Here is a 20992-nt window from a genome sequence, read left to right as displayed (position 1 = left end):
TTATTTAGTGTAACACAGTTTGTGTTTTACTTCAATATAATAAATTTTAATGTTCTTTTGATAGAAGTACATTGGCAGCCTCTTGTGAGTATTTTTGGTGACTGAACTCCATGGTAAACAGAAGCAAAATAAAATTATGATCTCCAGTCTCACTCTCACCAAAGGACCTCTTTACTTGTAGAAGTTGAAATAAGGGTTTTTTAAATGAAAGGACAATAACACTGAAGTAACTGGTCGTTGGTTTTAACATTGATGGTGATATTGTAATTCTTGTTCCAGGTTTATGTTCAAACCCGTCGGCCTCAAAATCTAACCATGACCATTGCAAGAGATGAATATTCTGAAAATCCTATGACTCTACGTGGCATCAACCAGAGAGCAGACTTCCAGCAATACCAGCCTGTAGTGATGCTCCAGAAAGGCTACACAATTCACTGGAACGGCCGTGCGCCGGAAGAAATCTTTCTGTATCTTATAAACTTCAATAAGTAAGCTGTGATTTCACATGCACCTCACTAAAACACCTTAAGAGAAGGTTGTTGCTATGTACTGTAACAGGATGAGGATACTTTTAGAAGTTTGTCTTATTCTGACCTAGTTTTTAAAATGTATTTTTTTTTTGATAAATATTTGCTCACCTATGTGAAGAGTGCTGGTTCTGGGAAAGCTGGGACCAAATAGTGCATGGAGAAATAGCTGTATTAATAGTTAATGAGCCCATTGTCCAGTAAGGAGATATATTCCGAGTTGTGAATCGAGAACTTGCTGGTTGATTTTCTTCATTCCATGATTTCATTACACAAATGGCATCTTCCCCTCAACCTTCCAGAATCTTTTCATGAACTTTCTGGATTTTCACATTACTTGTTCATTTAAATGTTGTGCAAGGCCCTGGTGCAGTGGTGATGCTACTGGAGTAGTAATCCAAGAAACCCAGTCTAATACTCTGGTGTCATGTGTTGAAACCGTATCATGAGAGCTGGTGGAATTTAAACTCTGCTAATAAATCAGGAATATGGGGGGAAAATCCATCAGGTACACTAAAGACACTTTTGAGGAAAGTAATCTGCTGTTCTTGCATGTGACTCCAGATGCAGGGTAAGGTGGTTGGTTCTTAATTGTCCTTGCAAGCTGCTGAGTTCAAGGGTGATGATCAACAAACAGCAGCCTCACTAGTGATGCCCACCCAGAAAAAAAATATAAAACGTCAAATAATCTTGGGGTCAACAAGATGAACAATTTCAATTCACAAACTTGCTTTTATTGGTCAGAACATTGAATATAGGAGTTGGGACACCTGTTGTTGCTGTACAGGCCATTGATTAGGCCACTTTTCAAATACAGGGGGTTCTGCTATTATGTGATGGTTGCGTTCCTGCACAACACTGCATTATAGAAAATCGCACTATAGAAACAATGGGCCCTATGGGAAAAGTGGGCTTAGGACAGTCCACCGAAAAATATCACTCAAAATCCTAACATAAAGGATAGCACAGTTTGAATAAATGTTTACTTTTAATTCAAATCTAATAACGAAATAAATTTAACACCTTGATAAAAATGTCAGGTTGCTCTGTTGTTAATGCAGGGGCCGAGGGTTGTTGTCATCATCGTCATCATCATCAACACCTTCAGGTGCAGTTGTGGTTGGAGGGCTAGGGCGAAAAATAATTAATCCAGAAGTGAGTGGCTATGGTTCATTGTTTCTTGGGGGTTGGCTTAGAAAAGGCATCCAAGTTTTTGCTGCTTTGCCCTTTTCCTTCTTCCATGAAGAAGCTGTTCATAGGATGCCAAATAAGATCTTATTCCATGAACTGCTACCCTGCTGCATAACACATTGTAATCATTGTCCTCTAAGAGCTGCAACAGCTTCTCAATTTCCCTCAGGATAGAAAACAAAACAGAAGTGGAAAGTTTTCGTGGTGCTGCATCCTGGACTACTACTTCTTCATCTCCAGCTTCCACTTGCCCCTCAGTGACAGGTTGTTGAATATGAGCTATAGAGAGGTCTTCACAGTGGGACTCAAGCAGCTCTTCAATATCCTCACTCTCCACTTCTTCAATTCCAACTTGCTTTGCAAGATCAACACAACGTTCTTTGATTCTTGGGAGCTCCTCTGATGGATCAAAGCTTTATGTATCTTGGAAAAATCTTCCCAGACCTCCATGATAATGTCAATTGCATTGTTGATGTTAAAGCTCTTCCAAAATTGAAGAACACTGTCCTTATTCCCCTCAGTGGCTAGAATCAGCCTCTTAAATGTGTGCCTTAAGTAATAAGTTTTAAAAGCTGCTATTGTACCCTGGTCCATGGGTTGAAGGAGAGAGGTTGTGTTTGGGGGTAGAAATAGTACTTTGATGTTTTCAGAAAGCTCACCAATGGTGGGAGGATGGCTTGGTGCATTATCCAAGATAAGGATAACATTTGCGGGCTTTGTCCTGAGCATGCATAAACGATCATGTGATGTCGACGCATATTCCTCTGCGCACTGACGGAATCATGTTATAGCCAGCACAAGTTCGCATTTTAGAAATAACATTCTCCTATTTGTCAGTCACGTGATAGCCAATTTGCGTTGCTGGCACACACGTTAGTGCAGAACCCCCTTTATTGCCTTCAATTCTGGTCTCCCTGCTGTAGGAAAGATGTTGTTAAACTCGAAAGGGTGCAGAAAAGATTTACGAGGATGTTGCCAGGTTTGGAGGGTTTAAGCTGTAGGGAGAGGCTGAATAGACTGGGGCTATTTTCCTAGGAGCATCAGAGGCTGAGGGGTGACCTTTATAGAGGTTTATAAAATCATGAGGGGCGTGGATAGGGTGAACAGCGAAGGTTTTTTCCCCAGGGTAGGGGAGTCCAAAACTAGAGGGCATAGGTTCAAGGTGAAAGGGGAAAGATATAAAAGGGACCTAAGGGGTAACTTTTTCACACAGAGGGTGATGTGTGTATGGAATGAGCTGCCAGAGGAAGTGGTGGAAGCTGGTACAATTACAACATTTAAAAGGCATCTGGATGGGTATATGAATAGGAATGGTTTAAAGGAATATGGGCCAAATGCTGGGAAATGGGACTAGTCGGCATGGATGAATTAGACCAAAGGGTCTGTTTCCGTGCTGTACATCTCTATGACAGTGATTCCAATATCGTACCTGGAGGTAGTACATTTCTTTTAAAAACACTCTGGGCCAGGTCTTGGGGGAGGTTTAGTTATGGGGATGGCAGATGAGTGGTGAGTTAGTGGGGTCAGTTCAATAGTTTCCTAGGAATTAGATTAGTTTTTAATCTTCTAACATTTCCCAGGTAACCAATAATTGCAGCAGAACCCTCCAAAGTCTCTAGTTTAAATGGATACTCTTGTAAGGTCCCAGAAGTAGATAGGATTTGTCCAGCAGAATCTTCAAAACTCCTGGGAAATTCCTTCAGTGTCCGCTACCATGGGGATGCCACAGTATCCGAATGTTCAACTGCCATCCATGTTAGAATGATGACTGTCTGGCCATCGGAAAATCCGGGCCTACTTCGCTTGCTGCCACCCTCACAGCTTTGCTATAGTGAAGACCTGAACAATTCAATTTATAAAACTTGTGCATTAAATGTGTATCTAAGTTTTAAAGACCCTGCTCTCTGCCTTACAATAAGTTAAAGGTTCGTGTTTTTTGATGCAGCATCCTTGATGATGATGACACGTGTCTGGTGACTGCAACCCTTGCAGACATAATGGCAGCAAACACAACCAACTAAAAATTACAAAGATTCATTTTCTTCATGATTTTTTCACTTCCATTCTGTTTGTTTTTTTTCCCTGCTAATCCAATCTTTCCTTACCTGACTCCTGTTACCTTCTCTGTCCTTCTTCTGTTTGTTGTGTGCTCTGAGATGTCTGATTGTCCTTGCTGTGCTTTTATTGTCTGACAACGCCAGTGAGTGAAGGTGTAAAAACATTTTGGAATTAAAGGCTAGGGACAATGTCTTACTAATGAGGCTCATAGCGATACGTCATCCTCCACAAAGCTTGACCCGCAGTTAGGCACAGATTGGGGCAATGCATTTGCATTGACCTCTCTTGGATAAAATATAGTGTGACAAATGGCATAACGAGCTGTCTTTATGTCACATATTCTTTCACTTCCCACTTCTTGAGTGAAATTTTTAATTTCGTACTGAATTACTGTGGTAACCTAAGGAATTTTCCTCCACAAATCATCTTTCTAGATGTGGACATATTAATTTATTTTGCCTTTTTTTTTATTATATAGAGAGGATTGGATCCGTGTTGGTCTCTGTTATCCACAAGCCACTACTTTCCAAGTCATAGCTGACATCTACCAAAGACAAAACTCAACTGCTCATAGTGTAGAGGATTACAAAGCAGTACCTTCTGTTGAAGAGGTTCAGCATAAACCAGCAGAGAGACAATACTATTTCGACAATAGTACTGGGTATGTTAATTTCTTCCTCAGTATCTGTTGGGATAATGTTGAACAGTGCATGATGGCCAAGGAACCTATTTAACCTCCCTTTTTTTGGGCCTGCTTTATTCCATTTTCAGGGTAACAACAAAAATATAATACCTTTAACATGATAAAACCTCTCAGGACACTTAAGAGCAGCTTTCCAAAGGTAACTCAATGTGCCTAGCCAAATAAGGTGATATTAAGGTAGACAATCAAAAACTTGGTCAAAGAGGTAGATTTTAACAGCATTTTAAATGAAGAAAGGGAGGTGGAGGAGTTTAGGGCGGAAATTCTAGAGCTTGGAACCAAACCGTGGGCTTCGGGGGTGAAGTAAATAAAATTGGACATAGGCAGGGGCCATGAAGTTGTAAAGTGCAGAGATTTGGAGGATTGTAAGGCTGGGGGTGATTACAGAAGCAGGGAGAGGTGAGTTCTTTGAAGGATTTAAAAATCAGTATCTGAATTTGAAAGGACATATTATGGACTGGGAGCCACTGTAGGACAGCGAGTGCAAAGACTTCCCCCTTCATAGAAAAATGAAATTGAACTTATTTTCCAATCTGCAACATTTTCTTTTACTAAAAATGACACTGTATAAATGAATGTAATATCTGCCACAATTTCTAATCCTACATCAAATTAGCAGTTGATTAAATAACCATACAATTTTGAAATTATCTGTGTAGACAGGAACTTTTTGGTAGATCCTCCATTGGAGCCAGGCCTAATTAATTCAAAAGCCTTCTGGGGAATTGACTACCTATTTGAAAGGGAGAAAATGTTGTATAGCAGTGAGGGAAGATGTAGGGCAGTGGGGCTAGGCTAACTGGATAGCTGTTCCAGAGAGTTGGCAGCAGCAAGCTGGAATGAAGAGGTTCCTCAAGTCCTGAGAAGTTTGATGAAGTAGGTGAATAATCTCAGTAACCATGGAGATATAACTGATTAGAGCTGAAGCGCTTTCCCAACAGGAATAGGTTTAATCAGTTAACTGAGATTGACCATTGACAGCTCCTTCTGCATATCTACACCAGCTGTGGTCTAATCAAAGTGCACACTCTTATCCTACTGTATAAATGAGTGTTCCCTTTCTACGCTGGTTTCTTGTGTTTCAGTTCTGATGAGTGCAAGACAAAATGCTTTGACTTTGTGTACCTATGTTTAGCCATGTTTAAGGAACTGGGAAATTCAAAACAGAGGAGCTAGAGCACCAGCAATTGTTGGGGGCCCACAATTACAACATGACGAGCTTGCAGGGACCGTTTCCATTCTAACTAAGAGCAAAGACATTTAAAATGGTTGGTGGTGAGATTATCACTAGATCAGAGGTATTTTCTCGGCATAATATTTTTTTGAAAACAAGATATTAGAATATAGTGCATATGTTTATGTCTTGACTCATCAGAAATTAACTATGTTGATATCATTATGGTGAATTGATCAAAGAGGTCACATAGGAAGGATAAAGGCACCCGCAGAAAATGCTAAAAAGTTTCAACTCTGGTTTTATAAAGGGCATTGGATAAATATCTGAAGAACATGTTTTCAGGACTAGGAGTACAAGACAAGAGTGGGACTAGCTGAGTTGCTCTAGCAAGGAGCCAGCACAGTCAGAAGAGGCTGACTGGCCTTTTTATGCTGTAACCGTTCTATAATCAAACAAGGATGATGTCAAATTGAGAAAGGATTCCTCTAGGCATAAATTCCCAGCTGGCTGAGTCTCCTCTTTCTCGTGAATGGAGGGCTGAAAGAGTAACCTGATTGAGGTCTTTAGATTACGATGGTTAGAGAATGTTCTCCTTTGTACGGGAAGTCACAAGCAAATCCAATAGGGAATTCAGCAGAATCATCTTTATCCATAAGACATAGGAGCAGAAATTAGGCCACTTGGCCCATCGAGTCTGCTCTGCCATTCAATCATGGCTGATAAGTTCCTCAACCCCATTCTCTTGCTTTCTCCGATAATCAAGAACCTATCTATCTCAGTCTTAAATGTACTCAGTGACCTTCTGTGGCAGTGAATTCCGTAGATTCACCACTCTCTGGCTGAAAAAGTTTCTCCTTCTCTCCAGCGAGTAATGAGAATGTGGAACTCACCATCACAGAGAGTGGTTGGGATGAATAGTACAGATATGTTTGAGGGGAAGCTGGATAGACAATTGAGGGAGAAAGGATTAAAATAATAAACTGAAAGGACAAGATGAAGTAGGTTGGAGAAGGTTTGCAGCTACATGAACTATTTGGGCTGATTTGTCTGTTTCTCTGCTCTAGACTCTATAATTGGCCTTGGAATCATTGCCTAAAAGTTCAGAGGACAGATTTATGCATGTATTTAAGATCTTGGCACCCGTCACTGCCCATGCTGCACTGGGGAAAGGAATGAAGTCTCCTTGCTACCCTCTCTCCTGTTTTTAGGCTGCTGTTTCTAATGCTGCAGGCACGGCACAGTCGGGAGGGGCACAGTTACTGCTCGACCCAGGGCTGTGAGCGAGTGAAGATCACAGCCACCATGCAGTCCCAGGCCGTGAGCAACTGTATGGCTGCTGGCTTGCGGGAGTATGCCAGCCCTCCAAAAGCCACGATAGTCATGCCACCAAAGAGCTTGAACGAATGTGAGAACTGTGGAGCCTCTCAGGTAAGCTCTCAAATGCAACTTAGTCAGCCATTCTGCACGTTTTGTCGCCTATTACTCACTTATCGTTCCACGAAACAAATAACCTGCGCTCATAACAGGGGGATATGAATGCAAGATGTCCCAAAGTACTTCACAGCCACTTTTGGGATCTTGAACCCCTTTCCAATAGCCTGAAATTGGAGACTGGGCAGGAAATGGCCCTTAAGGGGTCTTTAATTGCCCATTTAAAGTCTCAACTGGGGTAAGGTTGGGGGCTGGGCTGTGATTTCCTTGCCTAGACATACATGTCCCAATTTGTGGAAAAGTCAGGCTGGATAGGAAGATAGTTGGAATATCATCTGAGGAACTTGATATTAACCTCACCCCACCTAAAGCCTGCGAAACTGACAGCAGCAGAGGGTGCGATATTTACAAAAAATTGATGAGTGTGAATAGCAGCAAACTACAATGAGGGAATTCAGAGCAATGGGGTAAATCCTTAAAATTAGAGCAGGTCATTTGAGGAGTGCTATCAGAAAGCGCAGAGAAGGTAGTGGAAATCTGGAAATCAGGAAATCTCTCTCAAAAAACCTTTGATTCTTTGGGTGGGGGATGTGGGTTGGGGAAGGGGGAAATCAATTGAAATTTTCAATACTAAGATTTGCTGGAAATATCAACTGAAAATATTGGAGAAACCCAGCAGATCTTGCAGCATCTTTGGAGAGAGAAACCGAGTTTTGAGTCTAGTATGACTCATGTTTTTGATGGAGTGTTGTCAGGCAAGTGGAACGGAGCAAAGCTGACTTAGATGGAGTTAAGATACAGACCCAGCCAAGGTCTAATTGAATGGTTGTACAGTGCTCGAGAGATTGAATGGCTTCTGTTCCATGCTCCAACCAAATTCTTAAATTAAAGCTATTTGTTTTTCCTCGTCTGCTTGCGTAACAGGAGATGCAACATGAGGTGAAAGCTGCACTAGCCATCGTTAGTTTTGAAAGGAGACCATTGATAATTTTAGATGAGAACTAATTTCCATGTTGTTTATATCCTGCAGCGAGTTTTTACAAGTGATCCACACAAAACCTACCTCCTCGTGCAAATCCAATCCCTCAGCAAAACAGAGATTCTGCAGGGACATGGCGAGTCCTACATTTCCGTAAGTAACCCTTGAGCTGTTTGTGTCACCTTTTATTGAGACAGGAGTTTCCAGTAAAAGTCAGGGGACAGCACGTGATAGGGGAAAGAAAACTAGGTGACAAGAATGGGGTAAGAATTTGGAGCTGTGTACATATTTAGAGTCCACTTTCTTCTGATAATACCCTACAAGTAATTATTTCTCAACTTGAGGTCATTCAAAACTGTACTGCTCACGTTTTACCTCGCTGTGTATCCCGTTCCCCTATTACCCCCATGTCAACTGACCTACATTAGCTCCCAGTCAAGCAGCATTTGATTTAGTAAAATACTCATCCTTGTTTGAAAACCCTCTCTAGCCTCTCCTCTGCCCATTTCCGCAATCTCCTTCGAGATTTCTGCACTTCTTGAAGTCTTGCCACTAATGCACACCAATGATAATTGCTCCACTATTAGTAAGTTTGCCTTGAATTGCCTTAGGCCCAAGCTCTGGAATTCTCTCCCTCCACACTTTCATCATTCCTACCAATGTAGGAATGAGAGTACATTCCTACATTGGTAAATTTACTTTCTTACAAGTTATTTAATTTAAAAATAATTGTGTGAGAGAAACATGAGACATTTTTGTGATTGGTGAAAAATCTAGGGGCAGTGAATGATTTGGATTTGAATGACATATAGGGTGGTGGGAACAAAGTCAATGGTAGCATTCAAAAGAGAATTGGCTAAATAGTTAAAGGGAACAAATTGTTCCAGCACAGACTCTGATCAGAATGATCTCTTTCTCTGCTGTATTTTGCTATGATTCCTTGAGCAGATAGGTTTCACTTATACTTAGTCACAAACATTCTCTATCTGTTGTTAAGCAGCTTCTTAAAACTTTCATTATCCTTGTGTCAAATTCAAGGTGCTCCTTTGTCTTCTGTAAGCACACAAAGTGCCGGAACACTTGAACTGCCCTTGTGTTACTAAAAATCTCTGGAAGTTTCAATTCACAGATTTTCAATGACTAAGCGGTATTAAACGTTTCAAATGCAAGGTGGCCAGATTAGCCATGATCTAATTGAATAATTGAACATGCTGGAAGGACAAAATGGCCTCCTCCTGTTCCAATTATTTTATTTGGATGTAATGTTAATGCTCCAGTTTTGGGGGTCACATAGATTGTTACAAGATTGTCACAAAAAGAAAATGTTTTTTCGAATTGCTCCCTCTGACTTGAAATTCAGCTGTTGTACCTATTGCAATAGGGACTGCACCAAGCCACAAGAGGAGTGACAGAATCTCAGTGATCTGAAGCTGAGGTACTGCTGTGTGTCACTAGTGCTGAAATGAAGAGTTGTGTTGGGTGGAATGTAAGATTTCTTTTCCACAAGGAATACATGTTCCAGTTAGCTCACTGTACATTCAAAGAGGACAACCAGAATGATTTCTTCTGTCCATTAATCTTAAATGAATATTTTAAGGAGCTAATGTTGAGAAGCATTTCTTATCATTAATTTATAATATCTGCCTCTGCTACACTGACAAATGCTTCCTTTTTAGGTGAATGGCATCAGGTTCCCATTTCAAAATGGATTTTTCATAGTGACGGTTGATGCCTGCAGTGGAACAGTAACCAAAAATATATCATTTAACAAAGCAGATACAGCTATGGCCAAATTCCTGAGCACAGGAATCACCCAAAGGTATGACGAAGAGAAAGTGATTTTGTATTCATTTTAGGATTGGACAGGTTTTGTTTTAATTCATTCTTGTGATGTAAGCAACAACAGCAAGGGCAGCATTTTTGCTTGACTTGTAGGGCCGGAGGAGATTAGAGATTGGGAACAGTGTGGTCATGGAGGGAATTGAAAAAAAGGATGAGAATTTTTAGAATGGAGGCATTGTTTACTGGGATCCAGTGCAGGTCAATGAGCACAGGGAAGAGGGAGGAACAGCCCCGTTTCCATCCAGGACAATGAAATGCATGTTTCAATCTCACTGCAGGATGGGAAGGTCAGGGAGCAGTCCTTCAGAATAAGGTAGTGAAAATCTGGAACGCCCTCTCCACAAAAAGCTGTTGAGAATCAAGTGAAGTTTACAGAACTCAAGATTGATTGTTTTTAGTTTGGTAAAGGGATTAAAGGTTATGGAATTGAGGAGCATAGATGATGTCAAGAAATGGATCAGCCATGACAGAACAGGCTCGAAGGGCTCAATAGCGTCCTCCTATTACTATGTTTTGATCAGCTATGTTCTGTAGCTTTGCATCCGTTGGTAATGAGTGTTTCCTTTTCCAGATCAATTATCTTATTAGGTTCAAAAGACATAATAAGTGGTGACATTGATGCCATTTCTGAGAAGATGGTCCAACTGGGCATAGCAAAACCTGCACAACTTCATAAAAAAGGTATGTCTTTTAGTGATATGCATCAGCAGCCTATTGGTCTCCCAGTGCATAGTGTGTCGATTAAAATTTTTAACTTATTTGTTTATGGGATATGGTCATCACCATCAAAGTCAGCATTTGTTACCCATTTGTGATGGTGGTGGTAAGCCAGCTTCTTGAACTGGGCAAGTCCTTGTGAGTAGATACGCCCACAGAAGGGAGTTCCAGGATCTTTACCCAACGACAGTGAATAGGGCTTGTGAGTTGGAGGGAAATGTGCTGTTCCCATGTACTTGCTACCCATATCCTTCTAGGTGATATAGGTCGAGAATTGGGAGGTGTGGTTGCAGACTTGTCAAGTTTCATGATTCCCTTCTTTATTTATTGTTGTATTTTTCCTTTCTTTGGTAGGGCTTCGTTCAAAATGCAGAGTGTATAATGGAATGTTTCTGTGGTAAATGTGATCAGCAGGGGGATATTTTTCTAGTGCTCTGATGTGATCTGCTTAAGGCTATTTCAAATCAGGAAGAATGGATTCTTTGAATCCTCCAAATCAGTCCTAATTAGATAAACAGAGCAAATCTCTCATTTAGCTTCCAGCATGGTATCCTTAACGTTATGTTGTTCAAAACTCAAATTCTTTCTTCTTAACACTAAACAGACTTGCACTTATGCGGTGCCTTTCACAAGTTCAGTATATCCCAAAATGCTTCGTCTCTAGAGAAGCGTATTGTAAAGTGGGAAATGCCGTTGCCAATTTTCCCACAGCAAAAGCTCGCGGAAAAAAACCCAGCAATGACGACTGGATAAATGTTTATTGAGTGACATTAACTGCAGGATAACTGTTTCCTGGGTCCTGGAGGCAAATTTGCTTCTACTCTTTATCCAACTAGCAGCTGTTGAATTATTCCCCCGACCCACCCCCAATCCATGGGGCCTGAGTATATTAGTCAGAAGTACTGCTTTTTCAGTGGACCAATTCTCCTCAGTGCAAGGAGGATGAGTATGATTTTGTGCTCAAGATCTTGGAGTGGGACTTAGAGTCATAGAGATGTACAGCATAGAAAACTTTGCCAGCATTTGGCCCATATCCCTCTCAACCCTTGCTATTGATATACCCATCCAGATGCCCTTTAAATGCTGTAATTGTACCAGCCTCCACCACTTGCTCTGGCAGCTCATTTCATACACGCAGTACCCTCTGTGAGAAAGGCCCCTTAGGTCCCTTTTAAGTCTTTCCCCTCTAAACTTAAACCTATGCCCTCTAGCTTTTGACTCCCCCACCCTATGGAAAAGACTATGACTAATCACCCTATCCATAATATTCATGATTTTATAAACTTATATAAGGCCACCCCTCAGCTTCTGATGCTCCAGGGAAAATAGCCCCAGCCTAATCAGCCTCTTCCTATTACTCAAACCCTAGCAACATCCTTGTAAATCTTTTCTGAACCCTTTCAAGTTTCACAACATCTTTCCTATAGCAGAAGGACCAGAATTGAATGCAGTATTCAACAAGTGGCCTAACCACTGTCCTGTACAGCCGCAATGTGACCTCCCAACTCCTATACTCAATGCACTGACCAATAAAGACAAGCATACCAACCGCCTTCTTCACTACCCCACCTACCTGCAACTCTGCTTTCAAGGAACTATGAACCTGCACCCCAAGGTTTCTTTGCTTGGCAACACTCCCCAGGACGTTATATACATAATCCCTGCCCTGATTTGCCTTTCCAAAATGCAGCACCTCACATTTATCTAAATGACCTTCTGACTCAGATGTATGTGTGCTACCAATTACATTAGAGGTCAGCTCTGGCTAAATGATGTGCTCTACTTCAATGCCTTCCCCTTACCATTCTTGCAACAGAACAAACAATATAACTATAATATGCAATACTGGCAAAACAGCTTTTAATGTTTCTGAAGAAAACCGCCACTGTTGGGTGGCAGGTATTCGAGATGCTAGCAATAGAATTCCACTAGCTTATTCAAATGTATGAAAATTCAAAAGTAAAAAGCACAGCTGAACCATGTTAATGTTGCTTTGAATATTCAGAATTTGTATGTTGAATACAATCTATATTCGCAGTTATAAATTGAATGCAAAATTGCTTTGGGGCTTTTAGGATGTGTACTTGGTCTTATGAAAGACAGAGTGCCATTAATTCTGTGAAGGATAAGCAGAATATTTAATATATAATCAGACCATTTTAATTGCACACAAATTTCACATGGAAATATTGTCACCAGGCTAACATTCTCATGTACTGACACAAAGGAGTACAGCATGTGGAGTATTTAGGGCAGCTGCACTTTTTTTTTCCAACAATAAAGCCTAAATGAGTAACTGTCTAATGTTCCACAGGATACGTGACCGAGATATACTCAAACTATTTCATAGCTGTAATCTCATTCAAGCATTTAAACAGCAGATATAAGCCACTCGAGATCTGCTGCTGTTGATTCTTTATGCAATTTTAAATCCATTTGATTAAATTATTGCCCTGTCTGCATTCCCTACTGTCTGTTATTAACACCCTATGGTGTTAAGTAGCATGAGAATTAGTTTTTACATCTATCAAGTCTGTCAGGAAATGGCTGATGGGTTGGCTCAGGAATAGCTCTGCTGTTAAATGGGCTCACTTTTTTTTTTAAGAAAGAAAAGGACTTTTGCTGCTATTGATTCCCTTCTTATAGCTGCGCCCAAATTTCTAGTCTGATTAGCATCATTCAACACAAGGCCATTCAGCCCATTATGCTTCTGCAAACTCAGTTATCCAATCACTCAGTCTCATTCTCCATTCTGCTCTTTCTCCCAAAACTCTGCAGATTTTTCCACAAATTTATCCTTCTCACGAAAGTTACTGTTCAAAATACTTCCACCGCCCTTTCATCCAGGATTGCATAAAAAAACCTAATCTTTCTTTGCCCTCACCCCACAGCTGTGGGAAACAGAACAGTGGTTAACATAATCTCAGCATTTTAATCACACATTTCAGATGAGAATGATGCCTTCAGGAGAATCATACAGAAGTATATTTGATGTTCTAGTTGCAACATATATGAATGTACGGGCATGAGTCCTTTGGTTTTGATTAGACATTCATTAATTTGGTTGTATGTAGTTCTAATTCATAAATCTTTAACTTATGTAAAGGGCATCATGGTCACCTCTACAGTTTTTAAAGCCAGCACTCATCTTTAAAAAAGGAATCAATTCCCACCTTGTTTCAGTTATGCACATTTGGTTAAATCAATTGAAGCAAATGCAAAAAACAAAAGTATCAGGTTTATTTTTCAAGGTTGGTTGGTTAAAAGCAGACCAATCGAAGCGTACTGAGTTAACATTTACAGCTTTTCTCAGCAGGACAGAATGATTCATGTTTGCAGCACGCCACCCGAGTGACAATATATTCTTTATTCGTTTACAGAGAGCATTGCTTTCTTTGGATACAAGGGGGAATTTAACCCATCATGGACCGGGCTGTACAGCAGCCCTGCTGGACAGAGCCTGCCACTCCTGGAAAAATACATTCCCCTTCAACTACAGGACTATGGCTGCACTAATGTTACCAAACCACAAAGGAAGGAACTGGAACTTTTACAAAAAGCTTTACAGTGAACATCAATTTAAATAAAATGTGAACTAACTTATTTTATTAATGCTGGTTTTATAGTCTTTTTTTAAACCCTTCTCCCATTCATATATATTTATATCTCCTATTTTAAAACAAGTTAGATAATAATCCTAAATAAAAGAGAAAACAGTGGAAATACTCAAGGTTAAGCAATATCTGTAGAGAGAAACAGAGTTAATATTTTGGGTTGATGCGTATTGTTAACTCTCCACAGATGCTGCCTGACTATTTGTAGCATTTTCTTTTATTTCAGATTTCCAACATCTGCAGTATTTTGCTTCTTCCTGCACTGATTCGATTCAGCCTTTAAAGAAAGGTATTTGGCCTTTTAAATATTTTCTAACCAGCCTCATATGAAGTTGGGTGCATTACATTACTTTAGGCCCAGAGCAAGTTTTTAGACAATCTTTTGCTGTAATTGAATACATACCAGAGAAATATAAAGATGCAATTGTAAGTTAATCATTGATGAATTCAGGAGAATCCTATTCACCCCAGAAGACAGTGAGAATTTAGAATTCACTGCCAAGAGGGTCATTACAATAAATAGGTTCATTTAAGGGGAAGCTGGAATGACCATGGAGAAAGGAATAGCAAACTGGTAGGTTAGGAGAGGATTGTATGGAACAAAGAACACAAGACTGGACTAGACAGGCCTGTTTCTATATTCCATATGACTGAGTCATGTGAATTCAGCAAGAAATGTAGTTAATAAAACTTACCGTATCCAAGGCTTTATTAACAGGGGTACAGAGAACAAGAACAAGAAATTTAGGTTGAATGTATCCAGTTCTAAAGAATGGTTTTAGGGATGAGGAACTTCAGTTACTGGCTAGATTGAGGAAGATGGGTCTCTGTTCCTTGAAATGGCTGTCAAGGAGAGATTTGATAGAGGTATTCAAAATCTTTAAGGGTCCAGGCAGAATAGTAAGGAAAAACTGTTTGTATTGGTGGAAGGATCAAGAATCAGGGCACAGGTGTAAGGTGGTGAGAAAGAAGGATTAACGTTTTAGGTCCAGTTCTAAAGAAGTGTCACTGGACCCAAAGTGCTAACTCTGCTTTCTCTCCACAGATGCTGTCAAACCTTCTGAGTTTTTTTTCCAGCAGTTTGTTTTTAGTTTTTGATTTCCAGCATTTGCAGTTCTTTCAGTTTTTTGCACACAGATGTAAGGTAGCTGGGCAAAAAAATGGAGACGTGGAAACGCTTACTTACGCAGCCAGTAGTTAAGATCTGAAATGCACTACCTGCATGTGTGGTGGAGGCAGGTTCAATCAAAGCTTTCAAGAGGGTACTAATTATCTGAAAAGGAAGAATGTGTAGGGTCACTACAAGATGTCGAGAATAGCACTGCTCCAAGAATCAGCGCCATACTATAACAGTTCTGGGAATTCTGTGCACTGAGAAATGTACCGCACATGCAAAATATGAAATGGTAGATTTCCAAGCAACTGTAATTAGTGAACTAACACGTATGAACAAAGTTAGTGAAACTTAGCTAAAGAAAGAGGCTACATAGTGATAATTTGCAGGTCTGAGTGTGCTCCAGATAGGAAAGAAAATAATGAGTTGCACTTCAGGTGATGGAATATTTATGATATTGAGGAGAAGAAATTGGATTTCAGTTAACTAGAATCGGATTCTGCTCCTACTTGGTTTGGGAGCTATCAAATATTATACCGTAGTATTTCGAGGAGAAAGGATGCACCTTCAAACTAAGCTGGAGTCTGTGAAAACAGGATTCAGATACTGCACTCAACAACTAAGAGGCAGTGAGCCACAGGTTTGTTCCTAATAAATGGTGGACTCTTTTTGAAAGGAATTTTAATCAACAAGTCAGAGCTGAAAGTGCTTTTCTTTTCCTAATCAAAACTGTCTTTTTAAACAGTTAAAGTCACCTGGTACAAAGGAAGACGGTTCCAGTTGCTGGACAACAATCTTCCCACATCACAATGTTCTTCAGGGCAGTGTCCCAGACTCCGTAATGGTCAGTTACTCCATCTATGGTTTTCTGAGGAAGTGCTGCGCTGTCACAGGTGGTGTCTTTCAATTCTCCCTGGTGTCCCAGTTAATAATAAAACCTCAAACAACTCCAGAGAACTGATTTGGTTATTAATCTCACTGTTGCTGTGGGAGCTTGCTGTGAACACACTGCTTTAAAAACTGCCTGGATCAATGGGCAGGAGAGGACTTTGGAGAATCCTAAAGGGCACAAAATGAATTCAAGTATTTTCAATGAAATTGAGCCCTTCTGTATAATTATGTGGGCAGTGTTCAGTGTTCAATGCTTAACAGAAGAGTTTCAATACATCATACGAAATCTTACTAAATTTTAATGGACTTCAATGAAAGAAAGGTCAATACCAGGATCACATTTTATTTAACATTATTTAGTAACAATTATGAAAGATCTATTCAAGATTTTTTCCCCAATGCAAAAATTTTAAAGTGAAGTGAAATGTTTCAGAAATGCAGATTCTTTACAGCCCGCTGAAGTATCTCTGGTAGGGCCTAAATGCAGTTTATGAACCATTTATATCAGTACAGGGCCAGTTAATTTATTAAAGAACTAACAGACCAAGTGGTAGAATGGCAGTTCCTAGCCGGGGTTCTTGTCACAATACACTCCCAGTCTCAGCTATGTTGTAGGAAAGCACTGAGCTGAGGAACTTTAATGGTGACAGACAATCACCTCATGACAAGAAGTGGTCATGCCTAACTTGAGAAGTCTCAGTAGGACCAACATTATCCAATCTTGTGCATCTTGTTATTGAAGGAAAATTGCTGAGCACAGCAAAGGACCAAACCCAAGGGAAAATAAAATCATGTGCTCTTAAATGCAAGACTTTTGTAGCTGGGACCTCAGTGATAAGACTGATCAATCAACCAACTAAGCTTAAAAATACAATGTAAACATCAAAAGGTTCCTGCAAAGGCATATTTATTTTTGGAGACTGCCTTTGCAAATTTGGGATTTGAGTCCTGAATTGCAGGGAAATACTTCTCCTTGCTGGTCATAACCTTGAAGTACTCGGTGAACTTTGGCTGTCAGGAAAACAAATCCATCAGCTTAAACTTAAAGAAGCTCTTTTTCTTCTGTTCTGTACAGAGTTTCTTGAAACAGTCCAGCACAGATTTATTGCAGTAGTTGAAGAATGCTTGCTCTGCTCTTTCAAGAACACGGTCCAAGTTGAGCGCCCCCTGCAAGCTGAAGGTACAAGAAGTGTGGTGTAACAGAATAAACATAGAAATGCAGTATCATTATATGAACCAAGCTATCTCTCAGGAAGTGGCCAGCTGGTATAAACAGCTGCTTCTGTGGCAAACTCATCAATCTTCTTGATCCTGTCGGATCCAATGCTGATCTTATTAAGTTTGAGAATGGGATTGATGGTAGAATTTAAAACAACCTTGATTGTTAATTTGGAAATCGGACCACAAATTCTTGAAACCAAGAACAGCTTTAGGGACATACTGGCCCCAGGAATCGAATAAATTGTTAATGTTGTCTTCATATCCCCAGACCTTTTCTCTCATGAACAGTAGAAATTTATAGTCTGACTGACAGGCTAACAGATCCTGATGTGAAAATTCCTTCTACATGTAGCCTGATACCCATTGAACAAGGAGTTCAGTAATACATGCAGACTGGTTTACAAATCAACAAAATGGCAAACTGGGAGCCAGCTATACCCATCAGGCAGCAGTATCCTGACAGATGGAGACCCAAAATCCAGTCAAGTTTCCATCTGCTGGGACAACCTGATGCAGAGCCTGAACCCGGCGCCTTTTCATCAAGAGTCAGGAACACTTCCATGGAACCTGATATTGACTCCTAATGAGTAAAGTTCAGGAAAGGAATTTATGACTAGAGGAATTAATGTTTTCATTCTCCTGTCAGTTGTAACATCAGAAATACAGAGCCAGGGATTCCTCAGTGAGCATCCTGTTCTATTCCTCACACTACATCTTTCCCTGTACTCCGGGGTTCTCCAAGAGACAGCAGCCGGTGCAGGCGAGATGTGGGTCTGTCCTGAGATCATCCCTTTATATAGGATGCATAGAACAAAACAGACCATTCAGCCCCAGCGGTGTCTATATGTTCCTGCTCTACACCATTAACCACATCAACTGAAGTTAAGGTGGAGGATACTGAGCAAATGAGCATTTAAACAGTAACTTACTGAGAGAGGAGTGGAGTTAGGAGATAAGGACCTGTAATTTTAATTTCCATGAATAAATCCATTCCAAGCAATGACTACTTCTAGTATCTTCTTTCTCCAACTGGCTATCAGAAGTATAACGTGCAGTAACCTTGCCCCACCCCAATTTATTTCACCACTAACTGTATCCATCTATTCTTTTCTTCCTCCTACCCCTTTGCATGAATCTATGCTCCAAGTATCATGATCCTTTCTAAAAAGGTGCCTGAAGCCTCTTTCCCAAACAGGTAGTGTCATACCTAGCACAAAGGGAGATGGTTGTGGTTATTTGAGGACAATCATCCCAACCCCAGGACATCACTACAAGACTACATCAAGGTGGTGACCGAGGTCAAACCAAGGTCAGCTGCTTCATCATTGATCAACCCTCTATTAAAAAGTCAGAAGTTCAAATTTTCGCTGATGATTTTCCAGCTCCATTCACAGCTGAATCACACCAAGACTGGAGCTGACAAGTATGAGGTAATGACTAATCCCAACAAGAGAAAGCCAAGCCACTTTTACTTGGCCAAACACATCAATGTGACTGTGACCAGACTGTTAACACCTCAATGATGGAGGAGCTTCAAAGATCAGACACTGAACTAGAACTGCCCTTTCAACCCTGTAGTCACAGCAGTGTCAGGGTATTCTGTGACCTGTGCCTCACCTTCCGATTCCTCCCCTGAGCTCTCCACCATTTTCAAGGCTCAAGTCAGAATATGTATGGACGCGAACAACATCAACATCTGAAAAACTTAACTCCGCCCTGAGCAGAGCTGTTGCTCGGTCAGTGCTACTTCTACTGGACTCAAACCAAAACATTGTCAAGGCTGGCATTTAATGCCCATCCGGAACTGCCCTGGAGCTGTCCTAAAACTAAATGGCTTACTAGGTCATTTCAAACCAGCATTTTATTCTAGATTTATTAATTGAATTTAAATTCTCCCAGTTCTCCCATGGCAGGATTTGATCTCATATCTTTGAAGCATTACTCTGGGCTTCCAGATTACTCACCCAGTAACATGGCCAATGTGCTTCCATTCCCTACTTTATTTCATTATCACTCTGTCAATATCCTGAAAGTGCCCACCTCTCACCACTGGGTTCCAGTGATTAAGTTCCACTCCCTCCACTACTGTCTTCCCAGGGCAATAAATGCTTGCTGGAATCACCCAGACCCAAATAAGAAATCAATAAACAATGTCAGATGTGTAAAGCATGCAATAATGAGGGGTGCGTTTATATTTTGGTAAGAGCAAGCAAGAAATTGCCTTCAGGAAAGCTGACTGAAAGTGGGGCTGCTTTCAACAAAACCGGTCCTGTTAAGGTGAAAATATCTCAACTGATTAAGATTGGAATGTGATCTCCCGTTACCCTATTTGAAAGACCCTGGAGTTAGAGGCCAATTAACTATTGCTCAGGGAAATTTCCCATGGGGCAACAGACCCTCAGGCAGCAGCACTGGCCACATCGAGCGGGTACAACACAATGTGCTTAAAGACAGACTGCTGTATGACATTTAAATCTGAATGCTACACACTAAATTCAGGCAAAGCCAATCTATTGTCCTTGGTGAATTGAGAACAGCAAGTGATGAACAGCAACAGTATGTTCACCTGTTAGTAAACTGGATGAGTTCCACTTCATCTGAGCATTTTAGTAGCAGTTCCTTTTTCTCTAGCAAGATTGCGGCACAGATGAAAAGTTCAAAGGTGTAATCATTATTGGTCAATGGCAACTCAGGCATAATCTTTCCTTCTACAGTTTCAGAAGACAAAGAAAAAAACTGGTGAATATCAGAACTGCACATCACATAACAGTTAACGCTTTAAACAAAACACAATATATTTATTTAAAAGGAGAGCACAGATTTGCTAAAATTTAGAGGTTCTTTTGACTTTCCAAGTTGCTTTTCCTGCAAAAGAAATGGTACTGCCACTACTAGGCTTCAGGAATAGGCAAACTGGCAGCAGATACAGTTAAATATGGGTGAAGTGTTCACTAATGTGTCTTAGGAAGAAAATGAAGGAATGGGGTTCAACAAATAGTGACCCAAGCTGTCATTATTCTATAAAATTGGGACATCAGGCAAACAGAGGAGAAGAAATAGTGATAAATTTATACAAGAGCTTTATTTAAGCCATAGTTCCAGTATTGTGAACAGATTTGTGGCTCCTCTATAGATAGCATTAAGCTTCAATTGAGATTCACCAGAATGATCCCAAGGGTGGGAGACTGAAGTTAGGAAGCCAGGGTTCTGATGCTGTTTTCATCAGAATAGCTAAGGTCAAGAGATTTTTCCATAAAAGAAACATACCTTGAGAAACAAATCGGTCATGATCAAATGGCGGTGCAGACTCGATGGGCGGAATAGCCTAATTCTGCTCCTAACTTTATGGTCTTATAAAGACTTTTCATACCCTGTATACAGAAAAATTGCTTCCTCTATTTGGCAATGGGATAAAAAGCCATGGATTTAAAATTGGCACTAAAATTCGAACGGTCAGGTCCATGAAAACCATAAAACTTGATGGGCCAAATAGCTTCCTCTGTGCTCTGGACTGTTTGAAAGGAGTA

The 20992-nt window shown here is 40.5% G+C and overlaps 2 protein-coding genes across 5 annotated transcripts in view; one reads left to right on the top strand and one right to left on the bottom strand.

Annotated features, from left to right (window-relative positions):
- The window catches only part of cemip2 (cell migration inducing hyaluronidase 2), a 71583-nt gene extending 57346 nt beyond the window's left edge, over positions 1-14237 (top strand). The window contains exons 18-24 of one of the 2 annotated variants that reach the window (XM_020513859.2): positions 280-488; positions 4255-4437; positions 6865-7084; positions 8118-8219; positions 9743-9885; positions 10480-10589; positions 14006-14237. In XM_020513859.2, coding sequence (XP_020369448.1) covers positions 280-488; positions 4255-4437; positions 6865-7084; positions 8118-8219; positions 9743-9885; positions 10480-10589; positions 14006-14196 — 1158 coding nt within the window. In that variant the 3' untranslated portion in view covers positions 14197-14237. The other variant, XM_048592993.1, reaches the window with a different exon arrangement.
- Positions 14238-16571: 2334 nt separating this feature from the next.
- si:dkey-238d18.4 (rab GTPase-activating protein 22) overlaps positions 16572-20992 on the bottom strand; it is a 61688-nt gene continuing 57267 nt past the window's right edge. For all 3 annotated transcript variants that reach the window (XM_020513857.2, XM_048593006.1, XM_048593014.1), the window contains 2 exons: positions 20032-20173; positions 16572-17418 (listed from right to left, as the gene is read on the bottom strand). In XM_020513857.2, coding sequence (XP_020369446.1) covers positions 17259-17418; positions 20032-20173 — 302 coding nt within the window. In that variant the 3' untranslated portion in view covers positions 16572-17258. The remainder of the gene's footprint in view (positions 17419-20031; positions 20174-20992) is intronic.

Source organism: Rhincodon typus, chromosome 3 (assembly GCF_021869965.1).
Source record: "Rhincodon typus isolate 14 chromosome 3, sRhiTyp1.1, whole genome shotgun sequence".
Classification (NCBI taxonomy): domain Eukaryota; kingdom Metazoa; phylum Chordata; class Chondrichthyes; order Orectolobiformes; family Rhincodontidae; genus Rhincodon; species Rhincodon typus.
The sequence above is the reverse complement of the archived record's forward strand: the minus strand, read 5'-3'. Positions and strand labels throughout refer to the sequence as shown.